Source organism: Neoarius graeffei, chromosome 23, assembly GCF_027579695.1.
Source record: "Neoarius graeffei isolate fNeoGra1 chromosome 23, fNeoGra1.pri, whole genome shotgun sequence".
NCBI lineage: Eukaryota > Metazoa > Chordata > Actinopteri > Siluriformes > Ariidae > Neoarius > Neoarius graeffei.
The window spans coordinates 18,821,786-18,841,772 of NC_083591.1; the positions used below are offsets into that span (position 1 = coordinate 18,821,786).

The 19,987-nt window shown below is 40.7% G+C and overlaps 1 protein-coding gene across 3 annotated transcripts in view; it reads right to left on the minus strand.

The window, feature by feature from the left end:
* Positions 1–19,987, minus strand: part of LOC132871603 (SH2B adapter protein 2) — a 77,190-nt gene that overhangs the window by 50,738 nt on the left and 6,465 nt on the right. For all 3 annotated transcript variants that reach the window (XM_060905886.1, XM_060905885.1, XM_060905887.1), the window contains exon 2: positions 435–1,329. In XM_060905886.1, coding sequence (XP_060761869.1) covers positions 435–1,298 — 864 coding nt within the window. In that variant the 5' untranslated portion in view covers positions 1,299–1,329. The remainder of the gene's footprint in view (positions 1–434; positions 1,330–19,987) is intronic.

A 19,987-nucleotide genomic window follows, 5' to 3' on the forward strand; every position in this document is an offset into this window, starting at 1 on the left:
TAATAATAATAATAATAAAAAATATATATAGGGGCTCTCTCAACAAGCTGAGGACTAGCCGCTACATTGAGTTCTTAGCTACATTCTTAATTACGAATGTTTCTCCCTATAAAACTAATGCATATCTTTTCAAGCATTAGATTAACTGATACACTCCCAACCTTAGAATTATCCAATTAAATTACACAACTTGGACATAATTTAGACATTTTATGGGATGTTATGTGCACAGTCCACACCAGAAAGTGGATATTATGCACAAAATGGCAAAAACCACCAAAAATAGTGCACTATATAGAAGTATAGGGTAGACTTTTGGAGATAACATGCTTCTAAAAGGTATTTCCCAAACCAGTGGTTAATCTTTTAACTCCTAGGTAATGTAGAACAACATTTATATTCCCCACCTGTAAACCTTGCAACTATGCTCCTACCTTTGGTGGTACGTAAAACTCAAGTAAGAATTTCTCGCCACTTTCCAAGCTGGTTCTTGTCTTCCTGAGCAGCAACCTGCACTTCTGCCACTGAGCAGTGCCCATACAATTAGTATCATCTGCCACCATGTAGCGCAGATTGCCCTCCCTTTGGATCTCCAGGAGCTCAACACGGTGTCCCTGCAAGCCCCGTGCCAACCTCAGCTTCTGGCTCCAGTGCTCATGTCCACCTGCCTCAGCTCCATTTGACTTCCTGACTCCAGTGCCCACCATGTCAAGCTCAGGAGGTGCCCGCCGTTGCCAGATCTCCCTCACCCCATCCACCACACACAGGCTCATGTTCCTCAACGAGAAGCCCTTCTTGAAACGGGCCTTAGCGTGACCTATAGAAACATCCTCTGAGCTTCGTGACTGGCCCAGTGCGGTCACCCTGTGCCCATGGAGGATGGAGCTTGCAGAGGCTCCACCCCCTCCGCTGTCCATACTATCCAGTGATTCACTGGAGGCACCGGTGCCCTTCCGGCGCTGGTAGAGCTCGTGGTTGTAGGAGGGAAGTGGGCAGCCCTGAATCCCTGCAAAAGGTGCTATTGTGTACTTGGGTGCTGAGGAAGTGCCAGGTGAGCCAGGTTGATGTGCCTGATTTAGGGCAGCAGGAAAGCAGTCCAGGAAGTGTCGAGCAAAGTGACGTGAGAAGCTGGCATCAGCTCCTGGTGCGTCGTAGCATGGGTTCTCTGTGACAAACTGACGGAACTTGTGGGCAAAGTCAGCAGCAGAGGCACGGGCATGCAACTCACAGAACTCCTTCCAGTCGGGCAGCGGGCATGAGGAGAGCTCCGGGCTGCCGGGCACCCCGTCACCATTCATCCCTGGGCCATGCCAATGGCCTGGCAGTGCACTGCGGGACAGAAAGAGGAAGAACGGGTCAGACATCCTGCTGTAGATGAGGAGGACAAGGAGAATGGAAGAAGAAAGAGAAGAGGAATTTGAACAGGGGTTGGTCTTGGGGTGGACTAAGCAGACTATTGGTTAGCCATCAGTGTGCATGTTTGACTGTACACAAAAGAGAAAGAAAAAGGGTTTGTATAAAAGAAAGACTGCTACAGTGTGCTGCTAGTGAAAATGGGTGCCTGGAACGGAGAAAGACACTGGCCTGCTTTCACAATCAACCATGGAGGATGGGGGAGTGTGTCAGAGCATAAGTGAGAAAAGGTGTGCATCAGTGCCAGGGGGAGACATGGAACAGGGTTGATGTGAGAGAAAGAAAAGAAAGCTTTGAAAGAACAACAAAGCACAAAGTTTGCAGTTGCCTTATCTTCGGTTCCTTCAAGTCTGACCAACTGTTTCTTGTAATATACATGAGCAAGAACAAGTGATGCTGAAATAATCCCCTGGCCTCCTTTTTCACAAATGTGAGTGAGAATGAAGAATGTGTTAAGGAGTGGCAGTGTGAATCTGCCAGCGCTTTCTTTCCTAAATGAAGCTGACAAGCAGCTACTTCCCACCCCATTGAAACCGAGACTCATTGAGTCAGTCTCTCTCTTCACCAAGCTCTGCTGCCAAGCTCATTGTATCTCAGATAAGCCCTCTTTGTGGTTTCATGGTGTCAAGAAAAAACAACACATTCTATTATTGCCAACCAACATCAAGCTTTTCTCGGTCATCTCCCTCCATCTTCCCCTTTCTCTTTTTTCTCTGCTCCATTGAAAGAAGTCTTCCATGCAAATTATACCATTTGTGTCCCCTCCTTCTCTCCCCCCCACCCCATATTTTCCCACCCTCTTGTATTCTTCTCTCCTTTTCAGCTTTCATTTGGGGCTTCACTTTTGTGGCGAATGCAGCCAAGGCCAAGCCGGACCCCATTTATCAAGTTATCATGTGTGTGTTCCAAATGTTGCTTTATTTTTAGTCTGTTTATGAGATGCTGCCAATGTGCTCAGCTCATTTCCAAGTAGGGTTTCCTCACAGACATTCACAAGTAATGCGAACTTCCAAAAAGTGGTAGCTTGGAATCTGTTGATGCCTTGAGAGGTGAATTAACCCTTGTACAAAAATTTAAATATATGCTACAGTTCATATGTTTCAAAATGAAATTCAAAATTAACTACTTTTCCTAAGGATTATATTTTAGCTTGCAAGGACAACAGGAAAATGCCTCCATTTCTAGCCTGACTTTCCTTTTTCAGGCGCCACAATTTATTACATCATACAGACAGTAAATATAAACTAGGTCACCAGCAGCCAAGTGCATGTGTTGGGTCTACAAGCCGATTTATGCTTTCCGAATCGGCTTCTTGGTGGCACAGTGGCGTAGTGGTTAGCATTGTCACCTCACAGCAAGAAGGTTCTGGGTTCGAGACAAGTGGCCGACAGGGGCCTTTCTGTGTGGAGTTTGCATGTTCTCCCCGTGTCTGCATGGGTTTCCTCTGGCTGCTTTGGTTTCCCCCTCACAGTCCAAAGACATGCAGGTTAGGCTAATTGGTGGCTCTAAATTGACCGTAGGTATGAATGTGAATCTGTGTGTTTGTCTCTATGTGTCAGCTCTGCCATAATCTGGCAACTTGTCCAGGGTGTACCCCGCCTCTCGCCCATAGTCAGCTGGGATAGGCTCCAGCTTGCCCGCGACCCTGCACAGGATAAGCGGTTAAAGATAATGGATGGAATAGTCTTCTCACCTCTGAATCCTTCAAATGGTTGAAAACACACTTTAAATGGTGAAAAAGGCTATGAACAATTTGTAAGAGCCACTCTCCAGATAGCTGAACAGACCTCTCAAATTTTACAGCGACTGGTTAGGAACGACATATGGAGGAAGCTGGGGGTGATTGGGAGCTTTTCCTTTGCTGCTGTGAAGTAGTCATCATATTTAACTCTCTTCCTTGCACAACACTGTTACCTCAGGGTTAAACAGGCTGAGGGAAAATAAAGACACTAACACCAGGTCTCTGAACAAAACTTTGGCCAACAACTAGTTAACTTTTTGTTGAAAGTTCATTTATGATGTGCTACAGGAATTTTGGTTAGAAGAGTATAAATTTGTTAATTTCCCATAACCTATAATAAAGCTATTAAACTAGCCCACCACATGTTATGACATTAAATTAGCCATTACTTTTTAACTTTGTCAGTTTCCATGCAACGAAAACTTGAGACCTGGCAACACAACGGAGCTTTTTCTTTCTTGTATGGTAGGCCACCCAATGCTTTTATGATTATTTGTCCACCACTGCAACACATATTGAAATTCACAAGTTACACATACCTGGACATATGATCTTCAAGACATGATAGTGTAAATCTATCAAAAAGTATTTTACTTTCCTCTTTTAGAATAATATAGCCATTTCTTATCCTAAATACAGTACTGTGCAAAATTCTTAGGCACCCCATTTTTTTTTTCATACAAAGTTTGTTATAGATTTCAATTTTATGACTTCTGTGTTATGGAGTCAGTACAAAAACAGAGTTCTAAACGTTGGCGTTTTTCCAGCACAAAATTAAATGTTACAGAAAAAAAGTTTGTATCTGAGCAGCATATTTCATAAGAGACCACTTTTCAGATTAAAAAAGAAAACGTAAATGAAGGCTACTGCATTTTGGTGCAAAATGAAGATGCGAGTGTGACAGTGTCCAGAAGAACTGTGGCTGGTTCTGGAAGATGCTCAATAAAACCTACAGCTCATTTCCTTATAAAACTGCAGTCACTGGGCCTGAGACTACTTTTTTTTTTTTTAAAGGAACAGTCCACCGTACTTCCATAATGAAATATGCTCTTATCTGAATTGAGACGAGCTTTACGCGACCTCCCAGTCAGTCAGATGCGCTGTCACACCTGTTAGCAATGTAGCTAGGCTCAGTATGGCCAATGGTATTTTTTGGGGCTGTAGTTGGATGCAACCAAACTCTTCCGCGTTTTTCCTGTTTACATAGGTTTATATGACCAGTGATATGAAACAAGTTCAGTTACACAAATTGAAACGTAGCGATTTTCTATGCTATGGAAAGTCCGCACTATAATGACAGGCGTACTAACCCCTTCTGCGCGCTTCGGCAGCGCATTGGTATCAATGCGCTGCCGAAGTGCGCAGAAGGGGTTAGTACGCCTGTCATTATAGTGCGGACTTTCCATAGCATAGAAAATCGCTACGTTTCAATTTGTGTAACTGAACTTGTTTCATATCACTGGTCATATAAACCTATGTAAACAGGAAAAACGCGGAAGAGTTTGGTTGCATCCAACTACAGCCCCAAAAAATACCATTGGCCATACTGAGCCTAGCTACATTGCTAACAGGAGTGACAGCGCGTCTGACTGACTGGGAGGTCGCGCAAAGCTCGGACAGGTACGGAGCAGCTCGTCTCAATTCAGATAAGAGCATATTTCATTATGGAAGTACGGTGGACTGTTCCTTTAAGCAAAGGGTCATCTCACACCAAATTTGGCTTTGTTATATCAATTTATTATGGCTTACTGCTTATAGTATTTTTTTAAATGTTGAAACATTTTATTTCATTATTTTTAAGCCATTTTTGGTCAACAGCATTTCTTTACATGTGCCTAAGACTTTTGCACAGTACTGTATAAAAATAATGAGACCGTCAATGACGGCGTAGGTCGCTCCGGCCCTGTCTAGTCCAGAAAGAACGACCTAAAGTAGACCATCTTGCACAATAAATGTTGCAAGCTACAGTGGTGCTTGAAAGCTTGTGAACCCTTTAGAATTTTCTATATTTATGCATAAATATGACCTAAAACATCATCAGATTTTCACACAAATCCTAAAAGTAGATAAAGAGAACCCAGTTAAACAAATGAGACAAAAACATTATACTTGGTCAGTTATTTATTGAGGAAAGTGATCCAATATTACATATCTGTGAGTGGCAAAAGTATGCAAACCTTTGCTTTCAGTCTCTGGTGTCCCTTGTGCAGCAATAACTGCAACTAAACGTTTCCAGTAACTGTTGATCAGTCCTGCACACCGGCTTGGAGAAATTTTAGCCCATTCCTCTGTACAGAACAGCTTCAACTCTGGGATGTTGGTGGGTTTCCTCACATGAACTGCATGCTTCAGGTCCTTCTACAAGATTTCATTTGGATTAAGGTCAGGACTTTGACTTGGCCATTCCAAAACATTAACTTTATTCTTCTTTAACCATTCTTTGGTAGAACGACTTGTGTGCTTAGGGTCGTTGTCTTGCTGCATGACCCACCTTCTCTTGAGATTCAGTTCATGGACAGATGTCCTGACATCTTCCTTTAGAATTCGCTGGTATAATTCACAATTCATTGTTCCATCAATAATGGCAAGCCGTCCTGGCCCAGATGCAGCAAAACGGGCCCAAACCATGATACTATCACCACCACCATGTTTCACAGATGGGATAAGATTCTTATGCTGGAATGCAGGGTTTTCCTTTCTCCAAACACAATGCTTCTCGTTTAAACCAAAAGTTCTATTTTGGTCTCATCCATCCACAAAACATTTTTCCAATAGCCTTCTGGCTTGTCCATGTGATCTTTAGCAAACTGCACACGAGCAGCAATGGTTTTTTTGGAGAACAGTTGCTTTCTCCTTGCAACCCTGGCATGCACACCATTGTTGTTCAGGGTTCTCCTGATGGTGGATTCATGAACATTAACATTAGCCAATGTGAGAGAGGCCTTCAGTTGCTTAGAAATTACCCTGGGGTCCTTTGTGACCTCACTGACTATTACACACCTTGCTCTTGGAGTGATATTTGTTGGTCGACCACTCCTGGGGAGGGTAACAATGGTCTTGAATTTCCTCCATTTGTACACAATCTGTCTGACTGTGGATTGGTGGAGTCCAAACTCTCTAGAGATGGTTTTGTAACCTTTTCCAGCCTGATGAGCATCAACAACGCTTTTTCTGAGGTCCTCAGAAATCTCCTTTGTTTATGCCATGATACACTTCCACAAACATGTGTTGTGAAGATCAGACTTTGATAGAGCCCTGTACTTTAAATAAAAACAGGGTGCCCACTCACATCTGATTGTCATCCCATTGATTGAAAACACCTGACAGTCACTACGTTTACATGCACATAGAGAGAATCGAATTTCTGCCGTTGCTCGACTGAAATCGAAGTTCAAAATGCCATGTATACACCTTAATTCGGCTGAAATTGAACCGAACTTGATTTCTTGGAATCGAGCTACACGACCTAGATTATGCGATTTCTGCCGAGCTAGTTAGTGCATGTATACCCTATTGAGCTATGTATTCGAGCTACTTACTTCAGCACTGCCCCTTCCGGAAGTGACAAGACCACAAGGGAAACACAACAGCCTCGGTCGGCATGACAACGAATCATGACAACGGCATGAATCTTTTCTTTTTGTGGCATTGTTTGCACTGTTAAAATTTAGCTCACTTACTGTATCACCAAATACATCTGTACAGCTGTTGCATAGCTGTGAATTGTGTCGAAAAAACAGCCTCGGTCGGCATGACACTTCACCTTAGCCGCCCACTTTATTAGGAACACTTCTGTTCGTACATACAAACTACAAACACTCTTCTTAGAGTTTATTTTATTTTTAAAAGGGACAGTGTACAAATTAAACATTATCCTTGTGGTCAGGACAGATGTCTGTCCCAGGTTATAGCAGTGCATGCTAATTTCCGCCTGTAGTCACTTTGTTTATACTCTTGAATAGCTCTTCTTCATGACGACAACCGGAAGTGTACCAACACGATGGGGCGTGTAGCGCCACCTGTGGCTCGGGTGCACAATGCACCTCATAACAATAGCTCGATTTAAACACTGTGCATGTAGGATTGGATTTCTCTGGCACCCCTGCTGGGACCTTCAGCTCGATTACCGACAGCAGCTCGATTTGGATGTGCATGTAAACGTAGTCACTAAGTTCACCTTCAAATTAACTGCTAATCCTAGAGGTTCACATACTTTTGCCACTCACATATGTAATATTGGATCCATTATCTGTAGCTGCTTATCCTGTTCTACAGGGTTGCAGGCAAGCTGGACCCTACCTCAGCTGACTATGGGCGAGAGGCGGGGTACACCCTGGATACCTGGGTACAGCCAGGCTATCGCAGGGCTGACGCAGAGACAAACAACCATTCACACTTGGATCATCTCATCTCACCTCTCATTTTCCTCAATAAATAAATGACCAAGTATAATATTTTTGTCTCATTTGTTTAACTGGGTTCTCTTTATCTACTTTTAGGACTTGCGTGAAAATTTGATGTTTTAGGTCATATTTATGCAGAAATATAGAAAATTCTAAAGAGTTCACAAACTTTCAAACACCACTGTATATACATGATATACAAGCTATATATTGAGGTATTTCACCTGACGTCACAGGGTCACGTGACGCCCCGGTGTCCACCATTTTGAACGTCAAGCTACATACTAACGCTGCAGACAGAGAGGGAGAACCAGCTTGAAAAAAAAAAACCGTGTTACAGACACCTAGAATAGATTAATTTGTCAGTAAGCACTCTATGCTGTTATGCTGTGGGCTGCCACAACAGACAGGGACAGTGTGCAGGACGCTCCTTTTACCGGTTTCTAGTGATGGGAATTTCGGCTCTTTTGGCTCTTCTTACTATAAGGAGCCGGCTCTTTCGGCTCCCAAATGGCTCCTGAGATTTTATTTTTGATTTAATTGCTGCAATTAACTAGTTAATTAATTACTTTATATTTTATCAATAGGATGTTTTCCATTTTATTTTTTAGTTTTTGCAGCCATTGTAAAGCTTTGTAAAGTATAGCAGTGTAACAATGTTCTAGCTATAGAAATAAAACTTACTTACCAATTAATAAATTATTTTCTCACAAACATAATGCAAAACTGTGTTATATTACCAATATAAAATACACAGCTGATTTTCCCCTCCTCAGGTGCCTCACAGACTCCTCTCCCCTGCGCGCCACAGCTTTAAGCATTACACCAATTTTCGTATTTTCGCAGCTGTGAATGACATCAACCCCCCCAACCAAAAAAAGTAGGCGTACACCATGCTACTTTTTTTCCTTTGAATGGTAATAGACAACACAAAGACGCAATCGGACAGCAACTTTTTTTGTGAAAGTCTCTCTCTCTCTGAGGCACCTAAGGACAAAAACTAATTCGGCTCCCCAACTCGGCTCCCACCGAAGAGCCGGCTCCCGTCGTTCACTTCAAAGAGCCGGCTCTTTGAACCGGATCGTTCGCGACCGACACATCACTACCGGTTTCCTACTGACCCAGACAAGAGGGCCAAATGGATTGCAGCTGTGAAGAGACAGGATTGGGAGCCAACAGAGTACTCCAGACTTTGCAGTGATCATTTCATTTCAGGTTAGTTTATCAGTTAACGCAATTTTGATAAAATATATAGCAAAAAGTAAATGGGTCAGTGTTTGTTAACCCATCTGAGCAATGAAACAAGGCAGTGTTAATTTGTCTAGGGTTGCATGTAGCAGACATCAGACATAAAACGCAATAACAGAGGCTAGAAAGAAACGGGACACAGAAATAAATAAACAGGGCTCCATACCAAGGCTGGGTACAGTGTTTGTGATAAAAGACAGATCCAATTTAACACGAATCACAGCTTACTTTCTTGTTAAAATGTGCAAAGGTCTCCACCATCTCATACCGCCTTGCACTGAAGGACTTAAGCATGCCATCCAAAATGGCTGCGTCACGTGACTTGGTCACGTGGGTGAAATACCTCAATAGAAGCTATATCCACCCTAGGAATGGCTACCTATTTGCCAAAAAGAATCTAAAACGGCAAGGAATTGACCAAGTAGTAGTGATTTTTGTTGAATTGCTAATTAAACTTTAATTAGTCCATAACTTCAGTAATAACTGTAATTAAACAAATCTGGGTAGAAGTTATATACATCCTAGGTACCCCTACCTTCATGCCAGAAAGAATCAAAATCGGTGAAGAGTTGAGGGAGAAAAAGCAATTTGTGTGGAAACTGCTCATTAGGGCTTAATTAGTCCATATCTTCATTATCAACTGTAATTACGCAACTTTGGGTAGAAGCTATATGTACCCCAGGCAGGCCTACCTTCCTGCCAAAAAGAATTATTAAAAAAATCGGTGAAGAACTGAGACAGAAGAGATTTGCGTGAAATGTGGACGATGCCAGATGGACAACACATGATGGCATAAACTCATCAACTGTCAGCTGGATGAGCTAATAACGGTGCAAATAGCTTGAAGTTTGTTTCAAGATGTTCTCAGGTGCATTAATGATAAAGCACAAGAATTTCGTTCTGATCAGTGGTTCTGATCTGGTGGTGTTTTAGATTTGGCTTCAATGCAGATTTTGACAATTAATGAAATGATAGTAACAATAAGCAATAAATTTGATAAATTATTTAATAAGGACGTGCTCCATTTTGAATATACAGTAGAGTATTGCAAGTACATCAACAAACTTAACAAGGCTTTCCATTATTTACATTTTAAAACTTCAAATACCTCAAACACTTCAAGCACCTTGACAATGAAAGTGACCAGTTACAAACACCACTTGTGACAAACAATAAGAAGTCACACACTTTACATTAAAATAGACGAACTACATTTCATACAAATCCTGGAAACTGCCATGGAGTCCCTGAAAGAGCACTCCATTCAAAAAAATCAATCATCTGCTATCTTATCCCCAACACTTCCTGTTTGAATTTCAAGAAATTTCCTGTTTGCTTCCTATTCAGTAGCTTTCAATCTATTGTCCAAAATTAGCGACAACAGAGATGTTAAATGTAGTTACTGACATGTTCACATCCAGATATTCTTAAAATGGCAACAGCATCCCTCAGGTCTGAGCAGAAACCAAGCCAAGTGAAGTAGGGAGGGAAATGTGAACATTTTCAGAATGTTAGCGTCAAGCTAAAGTTAGGCTCCTCTTCAGATTAGGAAGGAAAAGAAGTGTCAGCTAAAGTGCTCGTGTGACTAGCAGGCATTTAGCATAACTCCATTTGCATAAGCTCTAGCACGATTTGACTTCCTTGCCCAGAATTCATAAATTTCATCTCATTATCTCTAGCCGCTTTATCCTGTTCTACAGGGTCGCAGGCAAGCTGGAGCCTATCCCAGCTGACTACAGGCGAAAGGCAGGGTACACCCTGGACAAGTCGCCAGGTCATCACAGGGCTGACACAGACACCCATTCACACCTACAGTACAGTCAATTTAGAGTCACCAGTTAACCTAACCTGCATATCTTTGGACTGTGGGGGAAAACGGAGTACCCAGAGGAAACCCACGCGGACACGGGGAGAACGTGCAAATTCCGCCCAGAAAGGCCCTCGTCGGCCACGGGGCTTGAACCCGGATCTTCTTGCTGTGAGGCGACAGCGCTAACCACTACACCACTGTGCCGCCCGAATTCATAAATAAATAAATAAATATTTTTTGTAAAATAAGAGGTTTGTAAAGATTTACTTCAAGTAAAGTAATAAGCTACAAATCACTGAAAATGGGGGAAAATAATACTATACCTGCTTAGCATCAGCACACTGGCTGTTTCAGTTTGAATTGATCTCATGCTTTTATTTCGGGTTTTAATCGACACAAATGCCTGACAGACTGTGCTCGGAGTTTTACAAGCATCAGTGCTGCTGTAATGAACATCTCCAGGTTAAAACACAAGAACAAAGGAGAAGAAGTGGGGCTCAGTGGGACTACCTGAGCCCACTAAAGTGGTCCGAGTGAGACAAATCGTCTTGATTGATTCTGTTCAAAGAGAAGGAGCACACACACACACACACACACACAGGTGTTCATAACACATGTCCAGACTCTCTCACTATGCACTGCCATGAACCTGTAAGCAGAGATGTCAAGTGTGTAAGAAAATGAGTCTATGTAACACTAACTGAGCTTCTTCAGTAGTCCTGCTCAACACTTAACCCTTCAAGTCCCAGGAACCATTACTGGGTCCAGATTGAGCCACTTTCTCACTCACGTAACTGGATACCGCTTCTATTACATTCACTATAGTTATTCAATAATGCGCTTTTAGGAAAAGACGCTAGTGGTAGAAACAACAATTCTGGTCATGCCAATCATTTTTGAAATCTTTGGAGATGTTAATAAATTTATAACTTAACAGGTCTTCTCTTAAACTGTAGCTATAAAAAAAATAAAAATAAAAATATTCAACAAAAGATGGACATTTCACTGTTATTGTCTGCTCTTAGTAATTTAAAGGTGGCTTAAGCTCCGCCCACTTGGGGGGGGGGGGGGGGGGACCCACAAAAAACCACCACATAATGCCTCTAAAAATCTCCTGATTGACTGGAGTGTCAGTTTGTGTGTCATTACATGTAAAATGTCACTTTCTTTTTATAACTAGACTGAAAGCACATTAAACTACCTTGCATTTGTGAAAGTTTTAATTTTCAAAAATGTTGATTGTTGGATTTATACTTAAAATGCCTTTTTTTTTAAATAACAATGTATGGTGTTTTCTTTATTAAAACAAAGTCTCACTCACACACACACACACACACTTCTGGAAATATCTTTGTCTTGAGAGTTTAATTATTTTTATTCCAACAACTTCAAACGACTAGATTTTTGGGTTAATCAAGTATGAAAATGTCTACACAGTTAATTAGGTCAGGCCTCATTTGCATAAATGTTAGGTTTGGAGGAAAAAAAATGTAACACAAAAAACACTTAAGAATTTTAGCAATCCACTGATTGTGATATCCGCTGGTTTTTCTTTGTTTCACCTGTAGCAATCCATAAGACCATTTCAAGAGCAAACTCAGATACACAGTAGTTCAGGTTGTTCGCAAGCTAGCAGTTACAGCTCATGTAAATTGTGTTAAAACAGTGTAAAAGGCAAAACATCGTACTGACGGGTTACATATTGCACAATGCGATTCATAACATTCTCACATTTTTCGCTCTTGCTCATTTGTATATGGTTCGCATGCCAACAGTGGCATGTGCTACTGTTTTGCTCCAAGCTCTGCCCTCTTCCCTTCCTTGGTTAACTCTGTTTTGCCTCCGAGCCCTTCCACAGTATTTTTTTCCCTTTTGTGTTTTCAGATTTATCGTGTTTCCTGGTTTTGATCTGCTCTCCCGATTATTACAGGTCATTTCCTAAATTCTATTTTCCTGCGATCTGAACCCTGAGATAGACTGATAATGATTTTGAAGACACCAACATCCTTTATTTGTTACAGAAAAATACCTCATAATTAACTGCACTGTTCATTATTTTAGAGGTACTGCACACTTAAATGTTTTCCGAGCAGTAAAGTAAATATGACCATTTTTAATAAATAAATAAATAAATAAATAAATAAATAAATAAAATGAGTTGAAAACTGCTCAAAATGCCATCTACTGGTTATCATCCTGAATCTTGCGAAGCTGATGTAGAGTCGACCATGGGTACTTCTCTACATCATGATTTTCTTTTTTTTAAATAAAAATTTCAACATGTAGAGAAGTACCAGCGGTCGACTCTACATCAGATTCGCAAGATTCAGGATAACCAGTAGATGGCATTTCGAGCAGTTTTCAACTTTTAAAAAAATTTTTTTTAAAGATAGGCTCCAGCTTGCCTGCGACCCTGTAGAACAGGATAAAGCGGCTAGAGATGATATTAATCAGAGGTGGGCAGCTCACCTTCCCCAAGCCCCGCCCTTGAGTGGGAGTCTGAAAATCAGCACAGTTTTACAAATACATGCTGATCAAGATTCACTGAGCAACTCCTGCCTCACACATCCACGCCCCTCACCCCCCTGTGCTCACCCCACCCCTTTCCTAAGCCCCTGCAGCCCAGTTTTTTCGAGAGAAAGACACAAAGATCCTGTGTTGTAAAAGCACTCATGACTCATCATCTTCCCAGCCAACCAGAGGGAATTCTGGGATACACTTCCCCATTACAAGACATTTATGAGCAAGCAAGCGAGAGAGCGTGAGAGAAAAAAAAAAAAAACCACTATGCTATACCACAGAGCAGCTCGCATTAATAACAATCAGCTTTCCCTGAGGAGCTCTCAGATCCATAAGCTATATGAATGGAGACCTGTATGAGACATACCTGCCCATCGTTAATGATCCTGCTTTTAATTTCACTTAAACATGATGGAGTGTAGTTTAAATAAGATATTTAATAACCCAGCTGAAATAAAGCAGGGTATAGCTGCAATACGCACACCAAGTGTACACCTTTTGAATCTGTGGTGTTTGTATGGAGAAACATGACTAGACCATAAAGACCAAGAGCTTTAAGGTTCGTTGTGTACATTCATGTTCCCAGATAAACGTTCAATTCTACAGGTGCAAAAACACACAACTGAGCGTACTGCTGGAGATATGAGCAACGCTACAGTTTCATTTTGCTTTTCCAAGAATGTGAAGGACAAACAAAAAGTAAAACCGTGATCCAAAAGTTCTAATTATGAACTTGCGAAAATATACAAACTCTTAATGTGTAGTTTTTCCTGGTACAAAATTAGCCATTTTGCCAAATGACACACTTGCATAATAAATAGTGATGTTCATTAACATGGATTGTCCCTTGTAAATAAATACAGAACTTGAATTGTAAACATCATAATTAAATTAAAGAAAAATTAAAAAGTTAATTAACCACTGTAGCTTCTGAAATATTCTTAATTAACTGATTTCTATTTATGTTAAAATTACACCATTGAGTTTTATGCTTTATTTCAAGTGACTCTTATTAAAGCGAGATGGCCTTTCGATTTCATAAAATCAGTGAAATTTATTTCCCTCTAAAATTTGGTCGTTGTGACATACGTTTACTTCTGTAATACCTCACAAAATATCAAGCCATTCTGTGGCTGGGAAGTTATTTAATTTGAGGGGACTCCCGAGCAAATAATGTGCATGAAACCGCTTGCTTCATGCAGTCAAGCAGACAGAGGAAGTCTGTGTGTGCATGCACAGGTTTACCTTTGACCATGCACTGACAGTTACATCATTGTCACTAAACGAACAGCTGATCACACCGAGGTGCTCGCTGACTGCTGATATTTATTAGTTTGGTCCTGCAATTCCTTTCCTTCGTATAGAACATCTTTTCTTCTCGCTTTCGGTTACTGTAGTCGGTCTTTCACGTTTCATTCACACACGTCCTCTATTTTTCTCTCCTGTTTCAAATTTGTATCCCATAATGCCTGGTGCAAAAAGGGAAAGCCCACCACGCGATGCATGACGTAGCATCTTGTATTGGGTCATAGTGAAACAGGAAAAAATAGCAGAGAATTTAGGGCCACGTGGCTCTAAATTTATTAATTAAAAAAAAAAAAAAAACTAATAAAAGTGGGTCTGTGATTCGAATTCAGGGGCTTTCAGTCCACTAAACAAAAATAATTGGGTGTCGGGGAAAATTCTTTTTATGACCGACACTTAAAATCTGAAAGGCAGTACAGCTTTAATATAAACCTACGATTTGCCTTGCAGCTGAATTACCCTACTCTGATAATCCTGCAACATAAATAGAGCAGCCATGGCTCTGGCTCAGCGGTTAATATTCTGCGCTTGTGAGCTGAAGGTGTAAATCTCAGCATGGCCCGAGAGCCACGGTTAGTTCCTTTAGAAAAAACCATGACAAATCTCTATATGTCATTCGTGAGGAAATCGATGAATTATTTTGATAAATTTGGGGACTTTCTTTATGAATGTGTCTATATAATAAAAAGAAACTCACATGTTGGCTTGAAGATATGAAGTTTATCTTCTTGTGTTGAAAAACTCACATTTTTCATATGAAATACATCATGGATCTGAGTGACATATTTAAGAGTTATTCCATGAAATCGAGTCGTACGAGCTGATAAGGCGCATAGCACCGATTCGGCTATAAGCCATGTGTGACAAGATTGAGTGGAATAACTGTTTTATTCTATCCACATTCACTGGATTTTGAGAAACAGAGCATTTTTATTTTTTGCAAATTCAATAAATAAAAACTTTGTACAAAACGTCCAACAAAATCATTTCCGCTTTGGCGGACTTCTTAAAACCCTATCGATGGCCTGCACAAATTTACTTTAGTGTTGTTTTTTTTGTAGAAAGTGCCATCTTGCTGAGGTATAGAATAGCTTTAGACATTTATGTAATTCTTCCTTGGACATTTCAGGTCTGTAATTTTCAAACTTCTTTGAGCTTTTGAACCAGTCGAAAAAACTTCAACAAAATGTTAATGTTTAAAAGATGAAGAATGTAAACAAACCAGTGAAATGACAGGAGCAATTTGTGAAAAATGCTATAATAATGTTTGAAAAATTTTAAAATGTTCTTACAATCAAATACTTTTGTTCCATATTTTGTTGCTTTTTTTTTTTATTTTGGGGGGGGTTTTGTTTTCGAGTAGAGTTTTTGTTTCATCCTCGGTTGGTTCAGCAACACGCTCCGCCATTTTGTTTTTCTCTCCTCATGGTACATGAGCTGATATCCTAGTAGTAGAGTAGCCAATCAGAGCTCATGATTGCTTATATCCAGTGAATATGGACAGAATATTTCCTGATATTTCACTCTGATGACATCACTCCCATTGTTTTCCCACCGACTAGATGTGCATTGTCAAAATAGCAAACTGGTTCAAAATTAAAATTCTTTTGATTAGCTTGCATATTTTTTGTGGATGTGTCTATATAATATAAAGAACATTACATGGTGGTGTAAAGCTACGAAGTTTATATTCTCATGTTGAAAATATTTTCACTCACTTGTGAATATATTCGCCACTTGAATACAAACTTCATATCTTCGCGCAACCCTGTAATATCCTCTCTGTAATACATGTTCATCATTACCATTGCCCTTTTGACCAATGCACTTTAGGGGATGGATCACAAATTGATCATTTGAGATGGAAGAATTCTGTCTCCCAACAGATCATTGATCTAAACCAAGCTGATCCTGGTTACGAGGTCATGAAAATTGGAGAGCAATAATAGCTGAGACAGGAGGAACAGACACAGCTCAGCTGCTTAAAACGTGAATGGAGCTGTGTCGCAAATGTATTATGTAACTTCCATCTCTCCAGTAAAAAGAAAGTAAAAACGTTAGCAGAAAAGTCTTGAGATGAGATTCATTCACTGATGCACAAATATCGGGCGCTTTATTTTGGTGATATATAAAAAAAAAAAACCTTGTATGAGCTGAAGACACTAATCTTTACACCAATGTGTCTGATTTTAACTGTGATTTCAGATCTGTATCAATCCATTTCAGGTATATGGATCTCAGCATTCAAGTAGATATGAGCCTCATCTTGTATGACTGAAAACAACTGCCTGGGAGTGTCGCCAACATGGCCACCGAGCAGACAGACTTTACTAGAAGGACTTTAGTTGTAGTCAGTGTAGTATTTATACAAGTATGAATGATGTTCGAGTTAGAGTCAGTTTGGCCTTTAATATTAAATCTAACCAAGTCAAACAAAAAGAAGAAGTGACACACCAATCTAATACCGAGTATCAGTGTCTGGTCTGATTCTGGCCTGAGACGCCGGACTGACATCTAATCTGATCCCCTGGCATATTTTACACCATGAATGTGTGATTTTAGCTGACACAACACACATCATGCATGTGAACACAGGACACAAGTTGCCGTAATACATGTTGTATTACACCTGCGGTCAGCTTGGTTGGCATGGTTATGGAGAGGATGTCAGGAATGGACTGATATAACGAATCAGCCAATTCCTGATGTCTTTGATACGGAGATCAAATAAAAAGATAAATGGGATTGATGTATTACAATACAACGATAACTACATAAGCATTAAAAATCTATACAGAGTTAGGCAAATTAAAAAAAAAAAAACTTGCAAAGACAGATGGCTTCTTCTACAGCACAAGGTCCAGATAAGCTGCTAAAATAGATTTTTTTTTTTTAGCTGAGCAAAGTGGTGGAAGAAAAAAAAAAAAAAGGAAGAACGAATGAAAACCCACCAACTTTGAGGAAGATCTTGTGAGCAGAGTGTATGATCAGGGTTTCTCAAGTTTACTGAGAGTGGAAAGTTTCCAGAGTCAGGAAATCATCTGAAAGCAGAAGCTCTGACATCAGGAATTTTTAAAGGAAAAAAATATTAGAAAAACAACAACTACAAAAAAAACCTACTAAGAAAGAATCAGTGTCTAAGAGGAAATATCTATTCTGTGACATCTGTAGCATTTTAAATACAAGCTATGAGTGAAAGTGCCAATGTGCCGCCCAGTCCAATGTCCTGTTTGCCTGGACCTCCAACTGACCAGGAGACAGACAGACAGAAATAGAGACTTGATATGCCATTGATCATCATGAATAACTAGAACACAAATTAGCATGTGAGAGAAGTCACCTAGTGACTGACACTTTTTGAGCTAGCTTTAGCTTCCTTTTCTCCCTCAAATCATCAGTCACAGGGAAAGGATGGGAAAATATGTAATCACATCAAGTTTATTAACCTCTAACCTCTATGATAATCATTTTTCTTACACAATTCATCTCATCATCTCTAGCCGCTTTATCCTGTTCTACAGGGTCGCAGGCAAGCTGGAGCCTATCCCAGCTGACTACGGGCGAAAGGCGGGGTACACCCTGGACAAGTCGCCAGGTCATCACAGGACTGACACAGACAACCATTCACACTCACACCTATGGTCAATTTAGAGTCACCAGTTAACCTAACTTGCATGTCTTTGGACTGTGGGGGAAACCGGAGCACCCAGAGGAAACCCACGCGGACACGGGGAGAACATGCAAACTCCACACAGAAAGGCCCTCTCCGGCCACGGGGCTCGAACCCGGACCTTCTTGCTGTGAGGCGACAGCGCTAACCACTACACCACCATGCCGCCCTCTTACACAATTCATCAGAAAATTCCTACATCTGTTTATGTAATGATAGAAATTGAGGCCTTTTTTTAATGTTTGCTAGTTTCCTGAGCTCCAGTTTGTTCTTGTGGAAAAAGAAAAAAAGGCTTCACTTGGGATAAACTGGGTTAATTTTTTTTGCCTCCTAAAATGAACCTGGAAACCTTCCTGATAGAACACTCAGTTAAACCTTTCAGGACTGGAACTCATGACATTCTGGTCACCAGCAACCTATGGAAGCTGTATATGTTGTGAGATGTTAAGAATTTATGCAGCTGCTGCTGTGTGTGTGATTTATAGCATACAGAGCAATGATCTGGGAGTTTACACAACCGGGACGTCAGGAGAATCTGTTATTCCAGTCGACATGTACAACAATCAACAAGAGACCAGGAAGAAGGAGAGAGGCATGTTTTTGTGCTCGATCCGATCCCAGCTGCTAAAACAATCTGTGTGTCTGCGTGTGTGCGCGCGAGCAGAGTCCTCCGGGTCGTGTGGGTGAAAAGTGTGGAAGTGCAGAGAGGGGGGTTTAATGAAGAATCCAGAGTTCATCATTACTGCTACTGCCCAATCACTGACCTCATATCAGTCTACAAATACAGTGCTGAGGATGACCACATGACCTCCTGTTCCTTCTGGCTGATTCGAGACCAGCAGTGACCCTCAGAAGGTCACAGTAACAGGCCTTAACATTTTCGTTATCAGAATACAGCAGTCTGTGTGTCTGCTGAGCACATTTCTGCAAACTGATATCCCTAAACGTCGCAGAGAAGAACTCCAGCTCCCAAAGACCTTCAGGACTCAATTTCCCATGATGCAGTAAGCTAAATATTATAGAGAAGACCAGTCAAAAGTTTGGACACACTAAAAAGACACTTCATGTCTTAAAGTAATGAAGGTCATTTCTCTTTACTTACTTGAGCAGTTCTTGACATAATATGGATAACTACAGCTGCAGAAAAGGACTATTTACTGTATTTTTATTATTTACGTCACCCTTAGTCACAGTGCAAAGGCTCAGGTTCATTTCTCACAGATGTTTTATTGCGAAGCACCAACTTACAACAAACACCGTAGCACTAAACAAGACAAAACAAACATGAGACAGTCAGTCAGTCATATGTTCAAATCCACGAACAAACTTAGACGTCAATAAAATCATAATTAAACAGAAACTCACGCTACATACCACTTTTACCTGCTTGTGGACTAAGAGAGGATTTTCAATGTTGTTGTTCATTTGTTGTTTGTGTAATTCTGGCCTCTGTCTATCTCTGTTTGTAATGTGTACTTTTGTTGCAGCTATTAATGCATCTTTTCTTTTGTGTTGTGTTTATTTTTGTGCATTTTACCTCTGATTTCTTAGCTACCCTATGTACAGCACTTTGGTCAGTGAAAACTATTTTAAATGTGCTTTATAAATTAAAATTTACTTACTTACAGCTTGGAGTTGCTTGGTTGGATGACTTGGAGTTCCTTAGAGAACTCACATGGACATCATTCAATCGTTTTCATTCATAAACATTTGACAGGAAGTGACATATATAAAACATGCATGATGGAAATGCCCAAACATATCCAAAACTCTTAGCAAAAGCATTCTTCTCCATCCATCCATTATCTGTAACCGCTTATCATGTGCAGGGGCGACCCGCGAGGGCAAGCTGGAGCCTATCCCAGCTAACTATGGGC